The sequence below is a fragment of the Diplotaxodon limnothrissa genome, linkage group LG6 (genome assembly GCF_057381915.1).
Source record: "Diplotaxodon limnothrissa isolate DT_005_m linkage group LG6, D_limnothrissa_male_GT1.1, whole genome shotgun sequence".
Taxonomy (NCBI): Eukaryota; Metazoa; Chordata; class Actinopteri; order Cichliformes; family Cichlidae; genus Diplotaxodon; species Diplotaxodon limnothrissa.
Window position 1 is genome coordinate 18,917,201 of NC_140601.1, and position 24,915 is coordinate 18,942,115.

Consider the following 24,915-nt stretch of genomic DNA (forward strand, 5'->3'; position numbering starts at 1 on the left):
GGCCTGGTCACCAGCCTTAATTCGTATTCTTTCACCCCGGCTTTAATTAGCCACGTTTCAATTTTTAATAACCCCCTACTCACTGTGTCATTATGACCGGTTCCTATTTGGAAGTGCAGATTAGATTTGGCCACAGGCGGTGGGTAACACTGGGAAAGATTTACAATGACAAGGAGCACGGGGAGAGATTTCAAAGTGATACCACCCGCTGCTGCAACTAAAAGAGGACAGAGTTTAGCATGCCTTCAGTGTTCACCTGTTTGGCTGCACTTGTTGTGACCTCCGTGGGTGTTTTAATGAAATGTGGCCTTTTTCCTGGTTTTAAACATGTTAATAATTCTCTTTTAAATACCAAATAATAAACATGATGAACACTGAAGCTCTGTTTACTACAGAAAGTAGGACTCTCAACAGTTCTGACTAAACACAACGAAAATCCTCAGAAAATATTTTTTTTCATCAACAACTGATGACTCATCACAAAAGATTAAGCTACATCAAAGGATGCTTAAGCTCATAATATCTGTTAGTTACATTCATTGGTGTTCTAGATCTTTTCTAGAGAAATATATACTCTCACCAGCAGTGTTGGTCAAGTTACTTGAAAAAAGTAATCAGTAACTAATTACGATTACTCCCCCAAAAAAGTAATCCCGTTACTTTACTGATTACTTATTTTCAAAAGTAATTAATTACTTAGTTACTTAGTTACTTTTTAAAAACACGATTTACAACCTGAATAGGTGATAAAGCGATAGATCTTTCAGCCCAATTCTACTTTTTCTGCATAATCCATCATACAAAATGTAATCAAATGGAAAAGTCTCTTTTTAAAACTTGTTTTATTAGTTTTAACCTTTTAACTTTATGCATCAAGCAAAAATTTAATTATATGCAACATTCTCTGACTGGAAGAAATTTGTTTAACATTTAAACTTATTTTCTGCACATTCCAGCACATAAAATACATATTTTTTGTGTGTTTAAACTCACTCTTTCAAATAGATGCAAGTAGAACACAGCAGAAAATAAATAACATCAAAGACTCAGCGGTCCTGTTGCTCTATTTTCACCTGTAAAGCAGGAGCGGGGTAGGCGGAGGTTTACCCTGGTGCAGGTGTGCCGCAGCGGTCAGTGGAAGAATCCGCGAGTTTCTCTGTGAGTTTCCCATTACGTCGTAGCGCTCTCGGTGCTTGCTTGGAAGTTTAGGGGTTTTTTTCGCTGTAAAAAGAAGTTTTCTTCCCACGCACAACGGACACTAATGTTTTTGTCACTTTTTATGGAATCAAACTCAAAGTAAGGTCAGTACTTCCACGTTTTAAACGCTGCACGCTCATACTCTCTCCCGCACTCGATATATGATCCATTGTTGATCTGCACACAGCTGTTGTCATGAACGTCGCACTCACTTACGTCACTGTCATGAGACATTCTTGCAAAAAAATCACGGTTTTAGTAACGCAGTAACGCAGCGTTCCTACGGGAAAGTAACGGCAATCTAATTACCGTTTTTGCAATAGTAATCCCTTACTTTACTCGTTACCAGAAAAAAGTAATCAGATTACAGTAACGGGTTACAAGTAACGCGTTACTGCCCATCTCTGCTCACCAGTCACTTTACTAGGCACATCTTGTTAGTACTGGGCTGGACCCACTGTTGCCTTCAGAGCTCCTTTAATCATTTGTGACAAGGATTCAACAAAGTGTTGGAAATATTCCTCAGATTTCGGTCCATGTTGACATGATGGCATCACACAGCTGTTGCAGATTTGTTGGCTGCACATTAATGATGTGAACCTCCTGTTCCACCACATCCCAAAGGTGCTCTGTTGGACTGAGATCTCATGACTGTGGACTCACTGTGATGTTCAAGAAACCAGTCTGAGATTATTTGAGCTTTGTTTGGGATCTGGTATCCTGCTGGTCATAAAGGGATGGACATGGTCAGCAAAAACTCAAAGGCTGTGGTCTCATGGTCCTGGGCCTTCAACTCAGTTTTTGTGTTTATGTTCTAAGATCTATATTGGTGTCTCTTGAGCTCAGTCTTCTCTATTCTCATCTCTGCGTCTTTCAGCCTTCCCAGTCATGTACCCATGTCTGCACTAACAGCATTAACGCTGATTATTAATTCAGTCCTGCGTTTTTGGGTCCACAGCTCTGCCTGTCACACACCTAAACCTGTGGATATGACAAAGGTGCATAAATGATGCTCATTTACTCCAAAGTGTGCAAAGAAAATATCCTCCACACCCTTACACCACCAGCAGCTAGCTTGGACCGATGAAATGAGGCAGGATGGATTTCATGCTTTTTTCCAATCATCTATTGTCTAGTTTTGGTCCACGTGAACTGTAGCCTTAGTTTCCTTAGCTGACGTGAGTGAATCCTGTTGTGGTCTTCTGCTGCCGTAGTTGGATGTATGCAGAGATGCTCTTCTGTAAACATCGGTTGTAATGAGTAGTTATTTGAGTTACTGTTGCCTTCCTGTAAGCTCAAAGCAGTTTACCATTTTCCTCTGACCTGTGGCACCAACAAGGCATTTTCAGTCAGTGTATAGAGAATAAAGAACGCTCTGTTTACAACCCAGAGATGACATAAGCAGTTTATGAAATACTCGGACCAGTTCATGTGGCATCAACAACTATGACAACTATGGTGGTCAGTTTGAAGTTCAACAGGTCTTGACCATGTCTACATGCCTAAATGCTTCTGCTGTGTGATTAGCTGATTAGGTATTGGCATTAATGAGTATTTGTAAGAGGAGTCTGGTGATGTGTATCTGCCATTCTGTCGTCATGTGTGTCATGAAGTGCAAAGTCGGACCACATTTTCACAGACTGCATAACATCTAACAAAGTGCTGGTAGAAACACTGGTGATTAAGGCGACAGCACAGCCCTAACGCACAGCTTGGTAGCGAAATAATAATCTCTCAAGTGTTACCACTTAACGAGGAAACTCCCAGGCTGTGTCATAAGCTAAAATTAAAGACTGGTAGTCCATGAGAAGAAGGAGTCCCTCTGTTACAGCCCTAGGGTCTAACCTGATTCCTGCTGAGACTCTGAAACTAGTGTGGCTGAGTTGACGAGCTGAAACCGTGACACAATGTTTCAAGGAGGAGAAAAAAAGTGGCATTTCAGTGTGCAGTGAAACATTTACCAGTTTGTTACTTATAAAAAGGCAAATCATTCACACTAGTCTATGCTGAAGAGAATGCACACATTTATGGAAATGAGTTGTGCATAAAGTAATTAACCTTCAGCTGCTCTGTTTTTGCTGCACTTGGATAATTAATAGCAGTCTAGAAGTCTCAGTGTTTGAAGGCACTTTGAAATACCAAATGAGATGTTCTTGAGTGGAGATCTTGCCTGACTTAGTCCTATTTGGATGCCACTGAACGTGTGTGTTTTTTAATCACTTCAAAGTGTAAACACCGCCATACGCAACAGCATCCTTGGATTCTGGAAGAAATTGAGGGCAGCGGCAGCAGCAGCATCATTTTGGAGCTACAATTGAAGTCCAAGATAAGTTGCAGTGGTATTGGGATTTGAGATCTGCTCACGGTGACCCAGTTAGCTTCATAAACACACAAGAGTCTCCTGTTCATATAGAAACTCTTACAGGAGCCCCGTGAAAGAAGCCATTACTATTATCCAGACCATCACAGGGATAAAATATGTCCTCGTCATCATTTGTGGGACATTAGATGTGCTCTTATCTTGGGGATGAGCGCTAATAATATTTACAGATCATATTTAGAGATTGTGGAGTGAGTAATTAGTGGTGGCTGCTGATCACAGAGAATTTGTGACAAATTCATCTCCTTTCCTTTATTATTGAGACAATATCCTTAAAATAACGTCAGAAACACCAGAGCTGTGACGCACCATTAGCGAGTGTGTGAAAACAGCTCGTGTATATATATATTCAGACGTGTGAATGCATTGAAATGTTTTGATCAGGTGAATTCAGGCGTTTGAATACGTAGAAAACAGGAGATCTGTAGCTGTGCACAAAAACTTATATGGAAAAGATTTGCAGAAGTAATTGATCATATCTGAGAACACAGAGAAGATGTGTATCTAACTTAGATCCTGTATCTAACTTAAATGATAGTTTGCAGTGCAACGATTGCCATCACTCTCCACTAACACTGCTGCTGTGTTTCCAGTAACTTAACTGCAAAGCTTTGCTGTGAAACTACTAACCTTTGTGCAAATCTTCTTTATGCACTCACATATTGAAAATTATTCATGCAAATCTTTTTCACTTGTTCACCAAATATCATATACAGTTACAGATCTAGTCAGAGCCAAAAAAGCATCTATTTGCTTCCTTTTTTTCAAAAATATTCAAACACTTACTCAAACATATTTGTACACTTACACTTTTCAGTATATTCATCGTTTGTTTGGTTTTTTTTTTACACATGCCGGTTTGATGATAAACAGCTACAGTACTTATGACCTTATTTTGCTTCCATTCTTCCTGGAAAGTTTGCCTGACTATCTCCATTTTCAGCCGTTTCCATTCAGTTTTTCGCCGCCAACTTTCATCTCCGTGTCTCTCTTTGTCACTGTGCCCACCCCCTTTCAACTCCAGCTCCCCATTTCCCCTCTCTCCCTTTCTCGCTGCAACGATGATATCATAATGAAGCATATAAGCCAGTAACAGTGCAGTAATTAAAGCTTCTGCTGGCTTCCTCTGCTCAGAATATTTCCCATGAAAATGGTCTCCCCCGCCCTTATTTATCCTCGTATTGTATTATCCAGATAGCTGGAAGTGAGGCTTGTCCTCCCGATGGCTGATCGGATCCCAGTGGAATACGTGGCCTACATTTATCTGCGGTACAGTGTTGGCCTGCACGTGTGATCGAACAATCCATGTTTCCTGTGCCTCTTTCTTTAAACTTCGCTGTTCTGTATCTGCACCCCGTCCTTCGCCTGTCTTCTCTGCATATGTTTGGATGCATTTCAGACCTCATCATTGATTGCTTACTATTCAGCTCACAAGCTCATGCACTGGTAACCTTTCAACAGTGCATATACTGTATGTGCAGAAAGGGGAAGAGGAAAAAAAAAAGAAAATACATGCACACATACTAAGTCATTCACACAAAGGTCACCTTTCCTGGCTTCATTATGGCTGACAGATGTGCCCATAAATAATCAGTCTCCTGGTGGAACCAGAAGATCCAAAACAAATACTGATAAAGATGAAGCACAGAGAGCGGCACCGGTGCCGGAATCATGCATGCACAGTGTCATTAATTACTGATAGTTTCATCAGCAATAGGTTTCTGACACTGCAGCAAAATCATCATTCTGCCTAAAGAATGATATTTTTTTTACCCCCATTTTCTTCTGCATCCCCAGGGAGAGATAAGCAGCTTTTGTCACACCGTTGCCTTTTGTAAAATAGAAGGAAAGTCCTTATCTCGAGAGAAAATGAAGTGTTAAAGGGGACCAGCGGACAGATTGATTCAGATTCAAATACGGTCAGACTGAATTTAGGAGATGATTTCGATAAAAACCCAATCGAGCGTCTTTGTATGCATGGAGATTCAGGCCAAAATGAAGATCCCCATTGTGAAACTTATTACCTCTAACCTCGGTGCTTTTGTTACAGCACGGCCCCTGTCACTCTGCGCTCTCTGCACCTCCGCAAAGGAAGTTAATCCCATTGTCTGCTTTACCTCAAGCAGTGGAGAAATTAACTCTTTTAGGTCTGTGAAAGCAAAGTTTTGGATGGACAAAACAGTCACCATTTGGAAGAGTTTCAGTTTATGTCTGGATCAAGGCCAATTTATCAAATGCATTTATTGGGCCTCTAGCTGTGCCATTATTTCTACCAGGATTGTGGCGTAGGAATATCCGTTCAATTTAACAGACAATAGTCTGAACATCTGTGTTTCCCAGGGACAAATTTTATAGATTTTGATGGCCTTTTTTAGTGCCACCAAGAGTGAAATATCTTAACAACTAGGCGCATTACAATGGAAGTTTATAATAAAAACTAAATGTCCCCTCACGATCCATTTTAATAACTTTGCAGATCTTCTGTCACTAACAACACATCGACTACGACTCTCTTTCGTTCCTGAAATGTCTCACCGATCATGAGAGACACCTGTGGATCTAAAAACTGGTCAGATGGCACTTTTTTTGGAAAACTTTGATGTGTTGACTTTTCATCTGGTTTTATAATCAAAACTATTAAGAAAAAACGTTTATCAAGTTCCTTAAAAAGAAAACTAACATTCAGAACAGAGGAGATTTCCATCACCCTTGGTTGTCCTTTGTTTAGTGCTTATTAGCACATGCATGCTAACACCAAACCAAGAGCGTGAACATGGTACATATTACTGCAAAATGTGTTATCGTGCTAATGTGAGCATTTAGCAGATGCACAGCAGAAGGAGTCCAGCAAAGCCTTACCAGTGTCCAACGTGGTAGCTGTACAGCTCTGATAGCCTCTGCTTCAAGGTTTATTGCTGATTAAAATCTGTTGACAAGCAGGGAATTACATGCTGAGTGTAGTGTGTGGAAGAGCTATAAATTAAACATGCAAGATAATGAATTTTCCTCATGAGAACTCCAGCTTTTTGATTGTGATGACCAACTAAAATAAAACAATCCTTGCATGCATGTAAATTTCCTTCTTTTTGTCAGAGGTTTTGCCTTTTATCAACTATATCAGTGTTTTTTAAAGATGGAGTCCTAATGACCTGTTGATTGGGGAAGCAGCCACCTCAGTACTCATTAACTTTCTGTTACTGTATTATGTGATACAAATTTATGGCTCTAACATATCTATAGGGCTGGTGTGCTGCAATACCACATCTGACTGAGCTCAAGGTCCATCTGTGGTGTTAAAGTTTAGTTATGGTCCTCAATGTGTGGCCAATAAAGGGGTGAATTGTTGGACGAGGCACCGTCTCCTGCACTGCGAGGAAAATGGATGTGGAGAAGGGTCACAGACGTTCCCGGGGTATGAGCACCCTGGAAATATGTCTGATATTTATCTTCGTAGCAATGACCGGCGCCTGCATCGGCCTTGTGGTCATCTACTTCGTTGACAAAGCTGACTCTGAAACAGAAGGTGAGTGTTTACACCTGCTGAAACACACCGTGCTCCCTTTTAATATCAGCATTTCCCTGAGGTACTTCAAAACGAGAAGCAATATTGTGCTGAGGATTTTCTCAAACCTCTTATATACTTGATTATGTTCTTCTAAAATAAAAATCATAAATCATTTTTTTTAACTTAGTCCTTATTTATGATGTAAATTCCAACATTTTTTAGGCAAATTTTGATATTCACAAGTTTGGTGTGCTGACCATGAACATGTGTGTGAACATGTTGCATCTCGTAGCTCCTCGTGGAGATTTTGCAGAGATTGCTGATACATAATAACATATCTTTATTGCTGGTAAATAACTGGTCAATGATTGTTCAGTTGTTGATTTGAACAAAGCCAGTATACAGAGACATGCCAAAGTGAATGTACTGAGCTAAAATTCTCAAAGCATCTAAAATATCTGAAGTAATTATTGCAAAGTACAAAAATAACCAACATGCATCATCATAATAATGATTTGATTGCATCTGCTGTGTGTTAAATGGACTGATTCTAATATAGCACTTTCCTGCTTGGGCATTCTGCACCTACGTGCTTTCTACCCAACATTGCTTCTCTAACGAACACACTGAGAGCAACTCAAGGTTCTGTATTTGCCTAAAGATACTTCAGCTACTTCACAGGCAGTAACTGTCATGACGTCACCCATTGGGTTTGGACTAATGCTGTTTTTGGAATTTCCTTTTAGGGTACAGCTACATTCAATTTTTAGCCAATAATAATTGGTTAGCTAGCTGCATTCATAAATTGCATGGGCACAATGTAAGAGATGCTCATATCATCTAAACACAACAGACTGTACCATACAACAAACCATGATGTTAGTCAGAAAATCCATTAAGATGCTCCAAAATACTTTAACCCCACACACACACACACACACACACACACACACACACACACACACACACACACAAACCTGTGAATCAACACAGCCAGGCCTCTAACTCCAGTATATAAGTAGATGACTTACAAGAAAAAAAATTCACCCTACTCAGAGTTGTTATAAGTATCCATAGAGACCAAAACTGTTTTTTATACCAGGCTGTAAATATATATTCTTAATTCTAAAAAGTCAGACATTTTAAAATGATGGACTAACTCAAGAAGCACAGAGAGGAAGTGGAGCTCCAAACACTTTGGTGTTGGCTTAATTTTTCAACTCTGGAAGTTGCACCTTGGCCCAGACTGAAAAGTATCTCAGCAGCTATTATATTATAAACTGTAAAAATATTATTAATAAAGTTTTTTTCCCCTTTTTTTATATAAACATGCGTATAAAACATTTTTAAAGCCATTAAATTATTTGTTTTTTACAAATACCTTAAGAACTAATCTCACGCTTAACTGTACTGAAACGTAAACATGCAAACAGAGTAAAACCTTCAGTTGTGACCAAGTTAACATGCTGAGATCAGCATTTAGGGCAAAGTACAGTCTCACAGTGCAGAAGGGCTGGCTGTAAGACTTCCACGGCCTTTTCTGTAGCAAATACCGGAGCAGGAAACAGACTCAAGGCAACAGAAAATGTAAGACCGGTGCTAATAAATTGCTGTTATGGAAATAAAGGTAAGAAAAGCCTACATGAGTTTTTGCTGATGTGAAAAAGTAAACAAGTCATGCAATGGTTTTTACAGGGGCTTTTACTTTCTGATCCCTAAGAAATTAAGCCACACACAAGAAAAGGTGCACAAACAGGAGCTCTCTGTATCGTAAAATGACTGTGTTTAATTTTATTGCATGCATCATCACCACTGCAGCGGTCCTTACTATAATACCATCCACAGACACCATCTCCTCTATTTTTCCAGAGCTCCAGTTTAGCAAAACAATCACTCATTCTGGCCTTAAGCGTGAAAAAAGAAATTCAATAGATGAAAATGGCTGCTTTGTGAAAGCAGACACATTTAAGCTGACTTGTTTTGTCTTTGGAGAATGAACCCTGAATTGTTTGTTGAGATGCGTAAAGTGGTGATTATCAGCAGAAACAAATTGATTCTTACGTTACTCATCAGTTGGTGCTTCGCTCCTGAAAAACAGCTGTCAAATAAGAGTGCTGCACATTTGACTCTTTGATCAGGAATTACTGTATGATTATTATTATTTTCCCCTGGTCTTCATCACTTTAACAAATACGTAAATCTCATGAAAAAACTCTGTTACAGATGAGTGTTTCTTTTGCACCACAGAAAAAAAGACGCCGTGACCGAAGCTTCTCTGGCAACAGGCACAACACACAACACTGTGGATGCCACACAGTGTCATCAATGCTGTCACCAAGGCTTCGACTTTAAAATCACATGCCTTTATAGTGTTTTTTAATAAAAAGAAATTCAAGTGTTTAAGTGTTTGCGCGATCATAAATGGTCATGCCTTTACTGACAACACACTTCAGTCAGCGTGTTGTAAAAATGACTGTCATATCATTTTATTTATAACCAAATACCTGAAAAATAACTTATTCCAGTCCACCTCAGTCATCAAAACACAGAGACGATGACACTTACAAACTATTAAGCTGAGCAACAAATTAACTGAAACCTGTTTAATCTAAAGGAGGATTGAATAAAGAAACGGGATTCAGAGTCAAGAAGTGAAAACCCCAAATCCCTGGGTATAAACCCCACAGTCTTTAAGGAAGGATAATTGCTTTAGCAGGTTCCTGGTTTGCACTGGGTATAAGAGCACAGCAATCAGCTGTCGCAGTCAGCTCAAAGGCTCCTAATGCTGCAATCTACAAATGAATCCAGGAGCTACAGAGTGCACAGGAAGAGCGTTTTTTTGTTATTGTACAGTGACTGTTGTTGTGATTTGCCTCCATATGAATAAAAATGAAGTGAATAGAATTGAACGGTGTTTTGTTAATTGATGAAGGGTGGCTGTATTTCAAATGGAGATCATGTTGCCATGATTTAAAAAAAAAAGAAGAAAAAAAAAAGATGGCTGAGCTTAACCATCTGATGTATTTCCAGGGCTGACCTTAGGGTGTGGGGCTCCTCAAGAGCTGTCTGGAGAGTCGGGCACCTTCACCAGCTCAAACTACCCCAGCAGCTACGACAGTGGCCAAAGCTGCGCTTGGCACATCACCGTGGACCCTGAGAAGGTGACAAGAATCATCATTAGAGCGCTTCCGATCTTCAGCCTCTCTTTAAATTATATCACCAGTAAAATTAGAAAGAAAATTTAATTATGCACTAAGAAAAGTTGAAAAACAAAGAACAAACTCCAACAAGAGTTTTTATCTAAAAATTTTAATCAGTTTTATCTTAACATCTGTAATCCTTTTAATTTACATATTCAAGAAATTACAGTGGCTTATTATGATCAGGTTCAAGCAAAGCAGAGGTGAGTTTTCTCTGTAATAGTGGCTCAGAAAACTCCACAACGCTTCTCTTGAGATGATTTCACGGTTGGTCTTGGTTTTGTAACTCCATCCATAAAAAGGCTTTATCAGAAGTTTTTTTAAAAAAAATAAATAAATTATTATAGTTTAAAGGGAAAAAATTTCCAGGCTTCTAAGTGTCTGAAATGATTTTCCTGTGAACACCAGTTTCAGCACAGTCACATTATCTCTCTTTTTAGTTCAGATCAAAACCATTTACTCGTGTCTCTATTTCACAGTCTTTAACGGTGCTTCTGTCTGCTGTCTGATCAGCAGAGTTTGTCACATTACTGTTATGGAAACTGTCTTATGTGAGGCCAAGCAGTAGAGGACAGCTGGGATGAGTGCGGTGGCAGCGGTGTGGACAGATGGCTGCCTTGTCTCCTTCATTCTCCTCAGCTTTCCTTCTCAGACCCAGAGGACAAAACAAATCTTTGATCCTTCTTTCTCTGGCAGCACGGCTGCCCTCCTGCATGCCCGACACAGTGGCTGTTATCTATACGCATCTCTATTTCTCTGTATTTGAACACATAAGCGAACATAAAACCTGCTCTCGCACGCGTGCACACGTGCACATTCAGAATTCACACCGAGCTCTCACGCTCGCCTATCTCTTCAGCAGCGCCTTCTCAGATTCAAAATAGAAAGATGAAACACCTCTGCGTGTTTGTGTTGCAGGTGATCCATTTGTGGTTTGAGGAGTTTGCCTTGGAGGACACCCAGCTCTGCACAGCAGACTTTATCACACTGCAAGACTCAGTGGGAATCATCGGTAAATATCACACATAAATTCCAGCCTTCCGGCAGGGTGGGGGATAGGAAATTATTTTTAAAAGATGGTGTTCAGTTTCTGGACAGATGGGCATCTGCCCTTTCAAGGCTAAGGGTTTCATCTCTCCACGGGCAGACTCAGCTAGTGAGCTACACACGGTCACGCTGGTTCAGTGCACATTACTCAGCACTAACTCCAACACTGTTTTTAACCACACAGCAGAGTTTATGGGGAAGGAATAATATCATGAACTTGGATTTGGTGTTGCCAGACTAGGGCACAGATTTAAAGAATGGGACTATATTTGGGAAATTAGGTGGACAGGTTGACAGATGAGTTCAGGCAGGAGTCTCTGTGGACTGTGATGTTTGCAGATGACATTGTGATCTGCAATAAGTCCAGGAAGCAGATGGAAGAGAGGAAGTGCGCACTGGAGAGACATAAGCACGACTGAATACATGTGTTTGAATGAGAAGGAGACAGGAGGAGCTGCCAGGCAGGAGGAAAGAGGGAAACTCACAGGGTTTGTGAGACAGTTGTGAGACAGAGGAGGATGCTAGGTGTGTCTCGGGAGAGATGGAGGCCTCCCTAAAGGGAGCAGCTGAAAGACAAAGAAGAAGAAGTGAAGTAAAAGAGTAAAGTCAAATATATTTGGCCTTAGGGGAAATTCTGTATTTCATATATATATATTGACTTTAAAAAAAAGTAAAATACATGAAAAAAGATCAAACCTGATGAGGCTGCAAATTGTAAAACCATTTCATCATACAAAGAGTTCAAAGAGGTCTGTAAATGCCACCTCTGTGAAAAAAGGAGATAAACATATCAAGTGAAAGCACTCAGAGATAAGTGCCACGGATAATTTGATCTGATAATCAAACTCTGGCGCTTCTAAACTTGCTAAATGCAACACTGAAAATATTCCAAAATATGATTAATTTGCAAACTACAATTTGTCAAGAAAAAATATGAAAAAATATAGAAATAAAATGCAAAGCTTATTCAAATCAGTGTCCATTGTTCTACTGTAAGTCTTTAACACTACAATAAAGCCCTCATTTATTACATACATATTACATAACTCAATGTCATTTGTTGTGATAAACTGATGCGAAATAAACAGCTTTAAGTTCAGTTCAGTTTATTTCAAACATGTGCCTTCACAATCATTACAAAATATCATTTTTATTATTTGTTTAAAAAGGAGTAGGCAGTATATACTTATTTGTCCCTACCCCCTCAAGTCATTCTAATCTGACATCATAATTGTTAATAAGTGCTATTTGTACCTCCCTCTGACACATGCATGTAAAAGACTTTTGATCACTCCAGCACGGCACATAAAAGAGACACTCGGACTGAAAGCAATGACTTACCCTTTTTGTGGTCATTCAGTTTTTTTCCCCTTTTTTGTTCACTGTGTGGTCTTGTTGTGCTTGTTTGTGATCATTGTAACTTTAGAGCTGTCTATTACCAGTTGGACAACCCCTATAATAAACCAGCTTCTTATCTGTGATATTTGTAGGTAAATACTGTGGCTACAATAAACCGAACCCAGTGGTGTCGCTGACAAACCAGCTGACGGTCTACTTTGACACCAATGACAGAAAAACAGACCGAGGATTCAAGGCTCATTACAAAGCTGTGGCTCCACAGCTCACATCAGGTAAGACTATAAGAAATGACTTCATCGAGGAAATAAGCCTGACATAACGTTGGATCTCTGTCTTACGTTACACGATTGACCTGGAAGGCGAATGTTGTAGGGATGGGTGCAAGGTGAGACGAGGGGTAATAGATGGTCAATCAAAACTGGGGTGGGTAGGTGGAGGGGTGTGCTGTGGGTATCCTTGCGCTATCTGTGGAAATGAAGTGCCCTTCATCCCTGCTGCCAGAAATAGCCGGAGCCGGAGGCTTTCTCCAAGGTGATCAGGGGAATCTGATGACGCCCGGCTTCCCAGAACAAAACTACCCAAACAGAGCGCTATACCAGGTAGAGCCACACACATGAACTAAAACACACAAACACCAGCTCAGATCCAACAGCATTTCATTAAGACTGGAACTATGCATCTGAATACTACTACTACTACTACTACTACTACTACTACTACTAATAATAATAATAATAATAATAATAATAATGTAATTTATATTGTACCATTAAAAAAAGTTAAAAATCTAATGCATCGTCACAGGACAAGACAGGAAACAAGCAACCCATAATCAGAATCAGAATCAGAATACTTTATTGATCCCTGGGGGAAATTATTTTTTGTTACAGTGCTCCATTTTAAACCAACATTAAGACAAGACAGACAATACGCTAACTAAGAATAGTACAATATATACATATATATACATACATACATACATAAGTCACTTATAAATAAATATTTGGAAAAGAAACATGTGTAGCTGTAGCAGCAAACAGTGTGTTAAGTGGATGCGTTGTACAGGGAGATGGCCACAGGCAGGAATGATTTCCTGTGTCGTTCAGTGGTGCTTTTCGGTAATCTCAGTCTCTCACTGAACGAGCTCCTGTGACTGACCAACATGTCATGGAGTGGGTGGGAGGTGTTATCCAACATTGTCTTTATCTTGGACAGCATCCGCCTCTCCGACACCACCTTGAGGGAGTCCAGCTCCATCCCCACAACATTGCTGGCCTTACGGATCAGTTTATTAAGTCTGTTGGCATCTGCGACCCTCAGCCTGCTCCCCCAGCATGCAACAGCATAGAGGATCGCACTGGCCACAACAGACTCATAGAAAATCCTCAGCATTTTCTGGCAGATGTTGAAGGACCTCAGTCGCCTCAAAAAATAGAGACGACTCTGGCCCTTCCTGTAAAGTGCTGTGGTGTTTTTAGCCCAGTCCAGTTTATTGTCAATGTGTACTCCAAGGTATTTATAGTCCTCCACAATGTCAACACTGACCCCCTGGATTGAAACAGAGGTCAAGTGTTTCCTGGTCTTCCTGAAGTCCACGATCAGTTCCTTGGTCTTTGCCACGTTGAGCTGCAGATGATTCTGCTCACACCACGTGACAAAGGAGTCGACCACAGCCCGGTACTCTGTCTCATCATCCCTGCTGATGCATCCAACCACCGCAGAGTCATCAGAAAACTTCTGAAGATGGCAGGTCTCTGTGCAGTGGCTGAAGTCTGTGGTGTAGAGGGTGAAGAGGAAGGGGGAGAGGACAGTCCCCTGTGGTGCCCCTGTGTTGCTAATCACCTTGTCAGACACACACTGTGGGAGACGTACATATTGTGGTCTTCCTGTCAGGTAATCAACAATCCAGGACACCAGAGAAGCATCCACCTGCATCGCTGCTAACTTATCACCCAGGAGGGTCGGCCTGATGGTGTTGAAAGCACTGGAAAAGTCAAAAAACATGACCCTCACAGTGCTCGCCGGCTGGTCCAGATGAGTGTAGACACGATTGAGCAGGTAGATGATGGCGTCCTCTGTTCCGAGACGAGGCTGATAAGCGAACTGAAGGGGATCCAGATGTGGTCTTACTATGGGTCGCAGCTGGTCCAGGATGAGCCTTTCCAGGGTCTTCATGATGTGGGAGGTCAGTGCCACGGGCCTGTAATCCTGGGGGCCACTGGGACGAGGCGTCTTTGGTACAGGGACGAGGCATGATGTCTTCCACATCACCGGGACCCTCTGCAGACTCAGACTCAGCATAAACAGTTTATGAAAGACTCCACACAGCTGGGGGGCACAGGTCTTGAGGACAAGGGGACTCACTCCGTCTGGTCCAGCAGACTTGCCTGAGTGAAGTCTCCTCATTTGCATCTCAACCTGGTATTGAGTGAAGGTGATGGGTGGGGGAGGGGTGTCAGGAATCTCACAGGAGGCAACATGTGAAGAGAGAGGCTGGCACAGTGGTGTGGCTCTGGATTCCAGGCTGACTGCAGGTGAGGTTGTGGGGGTGGGAGCAGACACTGTGGTGTCGAATCTATTGAAAAACAGATTCAACTCGTCGGCTCTATTCTCACCTCCCTCAGCTCCCCTGCTGTTGGTTGGCCTGAATCCAGTGATGGTCTTCATGCCCCTCCACACCTCTCTCATGCTGTTCTGCTGGAGTTTCCACTCCAGCTTCCTCCTGTAATTGTCCTTAGCCTCTCTGATCTTGTCCTTTAGTAACACCTGGATCTTCCTCACCTCCTCTTTGTTGCCCCCTCTGAAAGCCCTCTTCTTGTTGTTGAGGAGGGCTTTGATGTCCTTAGTCACCCACGGCTTGTTATTTGGGTAACAATGAACAGTCTGAGCTGGAACAATGGAGTCGGTGCAGAAAGTTATGTAGCCTGTGATACACTCAGTAAGCCCATTGATGTCCTCGGCGTGAGGCTCACAGAGTGTTTCCCAGTCGGTCACCTCGAAACAGCCCTGTAGTTCCGCTATTGCCTCCTCTGACCACCTCCTAACAGTCCTGGTGGTCACAGGTTCCCTCCTCACAATTGGCACATAGCGGGGGGTGAGGTGAATCAGGTTATGATCTGACCTACCAAGTGGGGGGAGGGAGGAGGAGCTGTATGCATCCTTGACGTTAGCATACAGTAAGTCTAAAGTTTTCTCTCCCCTGGTGGGACAGTCCACATATTGTTTGAATGTTGGTAGTGTATTGTCCAGTGATACATGGTTGAAGTCACCCGAGATCACAATAAAGGCACTCGGGTGCTGAGTCTGTAGCCGAGCTATGGCAGAGTGGATAGTGTCACATGCAGCTGTGGGGTTAGCAGAGGGGGGTACATAAACAGCCACCAAGATGACGTGAGAGAATTCCCTGGGTAAATAATACGGCCTGAGTCCAACAGCACACAGTTCAGTGTCCGGGCAACAAATCCTTTCTTTGATTGTTATGTTGGCAGGGTTACACCACCGGTTGTTAACTAAAACAGCAAGCCCACCTCCTTTACGCTTACCGCTAGCGATGCTGTCCCTGTCCGCCCGAACAGTGTGGAAGCCTTCCACGGAAGCATTCTCATCGGGAATGACCTGGTGCAGCCATGATTCGGTGAAACACATCAGGCTACACTCTCGGTATTCCCTCTGACTCCGTACCAGTGCTGAGAGCTCGTCGATTTTAATTGCCAACGATCGCACATTTCCCATCACAAAAAAACTGTATGAAGAGATAAAAATGAAACTATATAAGGTGAAGTAATACTGACAGCAGAAGGATATAAAACTGGGAAATAAGAGCAATTAGAAATGAGAAAACAGGTAAATTAAAAGCAAATATAACAATCATCAACATATATGAATCATCTGAGGAAGCACCAATGACTCTTACATGACTGTATCATACTGCAGTATGATACAGCGGCTATAACTGACATTTTTATATCAGATTTCATTTTCCACGCAGAGCTGAAGGAGGTTGGTCGTAATAAACCCACTTAGATAATTAGCCTGATTAGCATAAAGAAATAACAAACAAACCACCCTGCCCGTCTCCAAGGCTCAAAAACACACGTCTAAAATTCAGTAATTAACGTGTTTGTCGGTTTTGTTTGATCCGCACACAAAAAGTAATCTGAAAAATAAAAGTTAACATCATTAGAGAGCTGCTGGAGCACTTACCCAAGCTCCAGCGATTTCCTAAAGCACTGTATCTGACTTTCAAATGCAGTTACAGTGTTCAGATCCAGTGGCAGCGTAAACACAGCTAATTCAGGAAAATTAAAAATATCTCATTTAGGATATTAAACTAATGTGACCAGATAAGCAACAGAGGTAAACATCTTTAAAACTTTAAAGTCAGACTAATAGGAGGCTTTGAGTTTAACATTTAAACAAGGCAAGTGGTTCCACTTGGTTTCAGTGTAAAGCTGAGCTAATTGTCTCTTGCAATAAGAATAGTATGTAAGTAATTGCAAATAGTAAAAATGTGTTCTTACTGCTTCCTATAAATGCCACTAATGTCTGAAACTGTTGTCTGTTTGAATAGATTTAGATATAGGATATAGGTTACGCCTAATTCTGAACATCATTTATGGGCTTTTTGTTTAAAATCTAATCAAAAATAAATCTAATTGCCAAAAGTGGATTGGTAAAGATATATACTCCTAAATATCTCATATAACATTGACGACAGTGATGTATTAGCATAGACGAGCCTAGACGTTTCCGATTCTCACCCAGATGGCGTTTGTGGTTCTGATCATTCATTAACGCATCTAAATGAATCAGAGTGTATTCGGATGTGCGGCTTTGCATGCTGGGTTTGGATGTGGAGTCATATGGCATTATTTGGCTGTCATCATGATTTCATCTGGCTGAGCTTGAGCTCGACAGATCACCGTCTGTCCAAACAAGAGCAGAGTCGGTGAGAGAATTATTTATGAGTTACAGTAGCCTATGTCGAAACCACGAGACTAGTAGAAGGAGAACATGAGGAGTGATGCAGATGGCTGCGCTGTGCATTACTGAAACGACATCAAAATGATTTTAAAGGGCAAATATTAAGCCTTTTGTCATTTTCCATCAGTTAAAATGATGGATGCTCATATTAAATATGGTCAGTGTTTAAAAGAATAATGTCAGTGTATTTGCTAGTAAAGCTAGTGTTTCAGACTGCTCTGAACACACTACTTCACACAGTTATTTCTACTCTTGGGCCTGCTGATGTCAATAAGAGGGGGTTTCCTTAATATGGTCCTTTCAGGGTCCACCTAAACCTGTTTGCAAGGGGCAGCCAATCAGAATGCAGTTGGCTTAAATGGGGAGTAGTTAAAGTGTCTTGTTTGCAACAGAGTAAATAGTGAAAAGCTACTGCCCTATAGTCCAAGAATTATAAATGTGGAGTTGGAAATTAACATAATAGTCTCTCTTTAAATCCATAGCAGACACAGCCTTTCACACTCTTTCTGTGCGTTTGCTTTTTGAATCAGTGGAGAATCACAGTGCCTGAAGGTGAAACGGTCCAACTGACATTCACCTCTTTTGACCTGGTCCCTGAAGCCTGTGGAGACTTTGTTCAGGTCTATGATTACAACCAGGCCAGCCCTCAGTTAGCAGGTAAGCATGGCACAAATTACAAACAAAATCCACAGTTCTTCTTTACATACCAAAATGTTTTCACTCATCAGTAGAGTTTACATCAAAGCTGGATATGTGACTAAGAGGAAAACGGGATGTGTTAAAATGTCAGAATAGACTGTGGGCTTTGTTCAACATTAACAATGACAACTTTGTAGGGCCATGAATAAAAGATGAGCTCAATTAAAAGTTTGAGAAGCTGTACAATGGGCCAAGTTTCTCGAGTCTATTTTAATCTTAATGAATTTAAATCTGTCTCCATCTGACTTCACTTCTCAAGCAACACGTAGCAGCTACTAATGTCAAAGCTGTTGTTCTTACACAAGGCTGCGTAAGTGTCTATCGCCTTGTCACAGACGTGTAATCCATCACAGGTAAATTATGTGGCGGAACCATGCCGAAGCCGCTGGAAATCAGCAGCAACACGATGGTGGTCCGCTTCAAATCTGACAACAGTCTGACTTCAAAAGGATTCAGTGCAACGTACACAAAGTCCAGCCTTCCTCCTGTTGTTGTCACCACCACCATGACCGCACCCACCACACAAACCCCTCCACCTGCCACAACTTCAGGTAAGCACCTTCTCCAAAGCCTGAACCCCCCCCCATGTTAAAAGATTTTAACATTAGCAAAACAAGAAGGAAGTATTACCAAGTGCTGGTTTCGCTACAGGACCTGGTGGCCCAGAAATCCTTGATGGACGTAAAGGAGTTCTTCAGTCATCAGGTTTCCCAAATCCATATCCTGCCCATTTAAATAATTCCTGGGAGATATCTGTGTCCAAAGGATTCCTGGTTAAGCTACAGATCACTGACTTGGCCATCACAGGAGAGACTGGAATGTGCAAGGAGGACAAACTGATCATCTCAGACAAATACAGCACTCTAGGTGAGCCATTACTTCTATTTTGTTCTTGCATTGTCTTGGTTGACTACATGCTGCATGCTTTTTTTTTTTTTTTTTGCAATTTAGCTCGGTTGACCTGTGAGAGAAGCACATGAATGTGAGGCCGTTGGCTTGTGTTTATTGCAGCCGCTCTGCTGCGTCTGTAAATCTGTTGATTAGGAGTTGGGTCGCACAGAGCACAGCAAACTATAAATTACCTCTCATTATTCACTTCAGGGGCTGCAGTGAGGCTGATACAGCTTTATCTATTGCTCAGTACTCAAGGACTAAAGCACTGAGATGCACTCTTTCCGTGAAACACTCACAGATAAGCAAATGGTGTTTTAGTGGGGCATACTTTTAGATTAGGGCATATGTTTCTGTGCACAAAACACAAAGGAAAAGTAACAATAAGAAATATGACAAAAGTCCTTGTGTTCTTTACGCCCAAAAGCAGGATGTTGTGAAAGATTCATTAACTTCTAAGATAATTTCAAGGAGGACTGTATCAAAATACTGTTTTTTTGACTGCTCTTCAGCATTTCACTTTCTTGCTATTTTCTAATGGTCACAAATTAGTATAATTCGTATATTAGTATATTTATGTTTAAGTGTTAAAAAAAATGACTCCGTATCCTAGATCCCACTGGGAATAAACTCACTTTCAAATGATTACACCAGGGGTGGCCAACTCCAGGCCTCGAGGGCTGGTGTCCTGCAGGTTTTAGATGTGTCCTTGATCCAACACAGCTGATTCAAATGGCTAAATGACCTCCTCGTCATGTCCTGAAGTTCCCCAGAGGCCTGGTAACAAACTAATCATGTGATTCAGGTGTGTTGACCCCGGGTGATAGAGGAGAACAGCCTCCTTCCCTCATCACTGAAGATGGGTTGTGGATGGGTTTTCCAGCATGACAATGACCCAAATCAGATCGCAAAGGCAACAAAGGAGTGGCTAAAGAAGAAGCACATTAAGGACATGGAGTGGTCTACCCAGAGCTCAGTCCTATAGAAATTCTTGTCTTAACAAGTGGCAGTCAAGAAAGCTAAAGGATTTAGAACAGAGATGTTTGCAAACCTGGTGAAAGATTACAATAAATGCCTTACCACTGTGCTTTTCAACAAGGATTATTAAACCTCACAGTAGTGAGTCATGTTGTGCTTGGGATTCAAATAATTCCACTCAATGACACGCAAATCAATTAATAACTTTTGGTTATTCTGTCTCCCTTCATAAAAATGAAATTACAATCAAAAGTAGAGCCTTTTCGTTTGTTTATAAGTGAGTAATGTCACTAATTCAGCAGGGGATCAAATAATTATTTTTCTCTCTGTAAAGTTCTCCAAATTCTGATCAGCTCATGTAGTCCATATGAAGTACCTTTGGTTTAAGGATAAAGTGTCTAGTGTGCATTGTTCATAAGTCATCGTGCTCACAATATGTATCTATGGAGTTGCAGAGTAATTAACACAACGTCCTCCACACCATGCATCATGTTAGCGGCACATCATGCGGTCCTGAGATTTTCATTCACAGCCATCAGTAGGGTTGTTAGAGAATGATCTCAAACAGATGCCTTGTTGATTGCAAAGGTCAGAGAAGAACAACACGACAGGTTTCAGGTAATAAAAAGACTCTGAAAGCTCATCAGTGGACTACAGAAGCATACGACAGCGGAAGGTGAGAAAAACATTGCCAGGCCTGATTAGTTAATTTCTGCTGTGATATTCAGCTGGTGGTGTCAGATTTTCATTCTGAATTATGTCATGAGTTCAGGCTCGTGGTGATATACTCTTGGCACACTTCGTCCCTCATTGACCATGCCTCTGTGTGACCACTGTATATGGATCTCTTAATAACACGCCGTGTCACAAAGCACATACCATCTTGGACTGGATTCTTGCATGCGATTCACTTGACTCAGATGGCCTCCGCAGTTACTAGCTGAACAACAGCAAGCGCATGGTTCTGTCATGTCAATATGGCAGTCCATATTATATTTAGTGAGCTTGAGAAAACAAGTCTCCCCCTCCATCTCACTCAGCACTGGAGCGCCTCAGGGCTCTGTTTTAGGCCCCCTGCTGTAATCACTGTACACTTATGACTGTGTAGCCACATCAGACACCACCTCCATTGTCAAGTTTGCTGACGACACTGCTGTTGTGGGCCTGATCTCCGACAACACCGAGACGGCCTACCTGGAGGAGATTAGGAACCTGGAGACCTGGTGCCAGGAGAATAACCTCCTCCTAAACGTCAGCTAAGGAGCTGATCGTGGACTTCACTACAAAGCAGGCGAGGAATTACAAGCCCCTCATTATCAGTGGCACGCCAGTGGAGAGAGTGGACAGTTTCCGATACCTGGGTGTCCACATCACTCAGGACCTGTCATGGTCCTGTCACATCAACACCCTGGTTAAGTAAGCCCGTCAGCGTCTCTTCTTCCTCAGAAGACTTAGAGACTTCCATCTGCCACTGAAGGTGCTCAAGAACTTTTACTCCTGCACCATCGAGAGCGTCCTGACGGCAAACATCTGCACCTGGTTCGGGAACAGCACCAAGCAGGACAGACGAGATCTGCAAAGAGTGGTGCGCTCAGTCGAACGCATCATTCAATCAGAGCTCCCTGACCTGCTGTCCATCTACACCAAGCGGTGCAAGTCCAAAGCTAGGAAGATTATGATGGACCTCTCCCATCCCAACAATGGACTCTTCTCACTGTTGAGGTCTGGGAAGCGCTTCCGCTCCCTTAAGGCCAAAACAGAGAGAATGAGGAGGAGCTTCTTCCACCAGGCTATTCGGGCCCTGAACCAGGTGTAGGACTGGACTCTCCCACACACATCACACGCACTCTGGTTTTTCTTCATGCATACTTCCTATAATTTATAATCTCTTTCTGCTATTTGCACATATTTTACTGTAAATTTCTAAGTTAAATCTGTAAATTTTGTATAACCTGTAAATTTGTAAATACTGTAAAACCACTGTCATTTAATGGTTGGGCATTGCATTGCACAGCCACAAGCATTTCACCTCATGTGATACTGTGTATGGTTGTGTGCGTGACAAATAAAATTTGAATTTGAATTTGTCCTGTAATCCAAGTCAGATGTTCCTAATAATGTGGCATGTGTATCTGCCAATATGTATGCTGATTTTTTGAACTTAGTGAAGGGTTCGTCTTAATTTGCAACATGTTTTACTCATTAGAAGTTGATGTTACTGTCTCTCTCTCTCCTCTGCTTTGTTTCATTCTCTCATACCTTCCCTTTTTCCTCTGTCCTTCCTCTCGCTGATCCAGGTACACACTGTGGCTACATCCTTCCCCCAGTGGTGGTCAGCGCCAGTGACACGATATCTGTGACCTTCCAGTCTGACAGTCGCCTCACAGACCGCGGATTCTCTGCCAAGTGGGAGGCTGTGTACCCTGAGGATATCACAGGTACTGAGCGCTGATGAACACACTCGCAGGAGTGCAAAACACACACGCGAATACACACACACGCAAACACACAGGAGCACCTCCACACCTGAGGCACATAATGCTGTAGCAGTACAGCATCTCATTTAGACAGAACATAAAATTCTTCCTCCTCTGTCACATATTTACAGTGGATATAAAAAGTCTACACTCCCCTGTAAAAATGCCAGGCTTTTGTTATTAAAAATAAATCGTGTCAAGGATTTTTTACACCTTCAGTGTGATCTATAACCCATAACATTCCATTCAAAAACACATTTATACCTTTTAATCTGTTTAAACTTACAATAGCCTGGTTGCATAAACATTCACAAAGTTAATTAATGCTTGCTTGAAGCACCTCTTGCTTTTTGGGTAGGCGTCTATCACCATGATACATCGCAACTTGGCAATATTTGCCCCCACTCCAAATCTGTCCAAGTACGAGAGTATCTCTTGTGCACGGTCCTCCTCAACTCGTCCCACAGATTTTCACCTGAGTTCAGGTCTGGGTTCTGGCTTTGCTGTTACAAAACTTTAATGTTCTGACAAATGTCTGAAATGGGTTGTAATTCCCTTCACCTTGCATAAAGCTCCGGCTGAAGAAAAAACAGCTCCAAAGCATGATGCTACCACTGCCATGCTTTACTCACGTGCAGTGCTGTTTTTGTGCCTTTTGGAATTAGCGGAGAAATATAGTTGTTGCATAAATAGGGAGAGCTCTATCAAAGCGCAGGAGTGCATAGTGACAAGCGTCCAAAGAAAATGATAAAACTCCTTTCTTTATTTTAATCACAGTTATGAAGCTAGAGAAGAATTTGCAGCTGCACATCTGGTGAAGAAAAAGTTAAAGCACCAATCACACAGTGTAAAAATATAACGCTAAAACTCCTGCTGTCTACTTGAATAAAACACATAAAGGTTATCAGCAGGCTTCGGTGCTGTGTCAAAAATGAGTTTGGTAAATATACTGAATTATTAATATGTTTTAATGGATGTTTTAGCCATCATCATGTAAGCTGTGCAGTGAAGGTGAATGTTTTAAACTGTCCATCATATTAAATTGTTTATGAAAAATGAAAAGTTTAAAATAAATTCAAAATAATCAAAGAAGTTAAAAATGCTTCAAAGTTATACTTAATGCAACGGAGTAAATAGCCAGTTACATTCAATACTATGCTTCATAGTAGGCTCTCGTGCAGTTTTCTATCATTTCCCCTGTCTGTTTCAGAAATCCTGGGTTGTGGCTTTTCTTCAAAGGAGGAAACCGGAGTTATCAAGTCCCAGGACTGGCCCATGAATTACAAGGCCAACACCGAGTGCATGTGGAACATCAAGGTGCCTTCGGGGAAAAAAATCACGCTGACATTCACCCATTTTGACCTCGAAGCAAAAGATGCCCTAACGTCCACATGCTATGATAACATAATGGTCTATGACATCAATGGTCTGACTTCTGCACTGATTCAAAGCTATGGTAAGCAGGTTTTTACAGCTGCCAATGTCTGTTCCCCAAATAATTTGTACCTGCAGAGCGAAAGTAACTGAAAGTCCTGCTTCGGTTAATTGAAGAAGCTTTTTTGTGTCACTTTGGAACTGTGGACAAACTTTTTTGTCATCAATCCTTTCAGGTCAGTTTTGTGGAACTACGCTGCCTGATCCCATCCAGACAAACGGCAACAGGCTGCTGATTCGTTTCCATACAGACTTGCTTACTGAAGCTAAAGGTTTCAGGGCCTATTGGACAACAAACCCCAGCCTGCCTGCTCCAACTGAGCCACCTGTTCAGCCCAATCCCTGGGACAACATCATCATAGGTGGAGTATCTGCTCCAGCCCCACACAGTTTATTACAAGCACCTAGACTGCATAGGTGAAGCTGCATCGATCCACACTTTTCTACGAAAATAAATCAACTGATCTGTGTTGAACTCATAAACAATATGTTTATTCCCATCAGTTATACAAGGCCTGTTGTGGTGCACTGTTTTAGATTTCCAGTTCGCTAGGTTCAGGTTCACATTTCTTCCCTGTAGCATTAGACAGCTCAAAGGTCTTTCAATAGAATACAGTGTCGACTGTGTGCGCAAAGAAGCATTTCTTTGCTAATAAATTAGCAATGACAACCTTAAAAGGCAGTAATATATCAGATGTCACGTTGTCAGCGTGTCACACTGAATCCGAGTGGCAAAACAATAAATTAGTGCGCTGCATTTAACAT

General features: G+C 41.6%; 1 protein-coding gene across 1 annotated transcript in view; it reads left to right on the forward strand.

Moving 5' to 3' along the window:
* The first annotated feature begins 6,955 nt into the window (after nucleotides 1-6,955).
* Nucleotides 6,956-24,915, forward strand: part of LOC146630409 (ovochymase-2) — a 36,816-nt gene continuing 18,856 nt past the window's right edge. Inside the window, exons 1-11 of the mRNA XM_085356902.1 lie at nucleotides 6,956-7,106; nucleotides 10,125-10,243; nucleotides 11,201-11,294; nucleotides 12,820-12,960; nucleotides 13,190-13,287; nucleotides 18,202-18,328; nucleotides 18,724-18,921; nucleotides 19,022-19,237; nucleotides 22,537-22,677; nucleotides 23,927-24,172; nucleotides 24,327-24,512. Coding sequence (XP_085213028.1) covers nucleotides 6,956-7,106; nucleotides 10,125-10,243; nucleotides 11,201-11,294; nucleotides 12,820-12,960; nucleotides 13,190-13,287; nucleotides 18,202-18,328; nucleotides 18,724-18,921; nucleotides 19,022-19,237; nucleotides 22,537-22,677; nucleotides 23,927-24,172; nucleotides 24,327-24,512 — 1,717 coding nt within the window. The remainder of the gene's footprint in view (nucleotides 7,107-10,124; nucleotides 10,244-11,200; nucleotides 11,295-12,819; nucleotides 12,961-13,189; nucleotides 13,288-18,201; nucleotides 18,329-18,723; nucleotides 18,922-19,021; nucleotides 19,238-22,536; nucleotides 22,678-23,926; nucleotides 24,173-24,326; nucleotides 24,513-24,915) is intronic.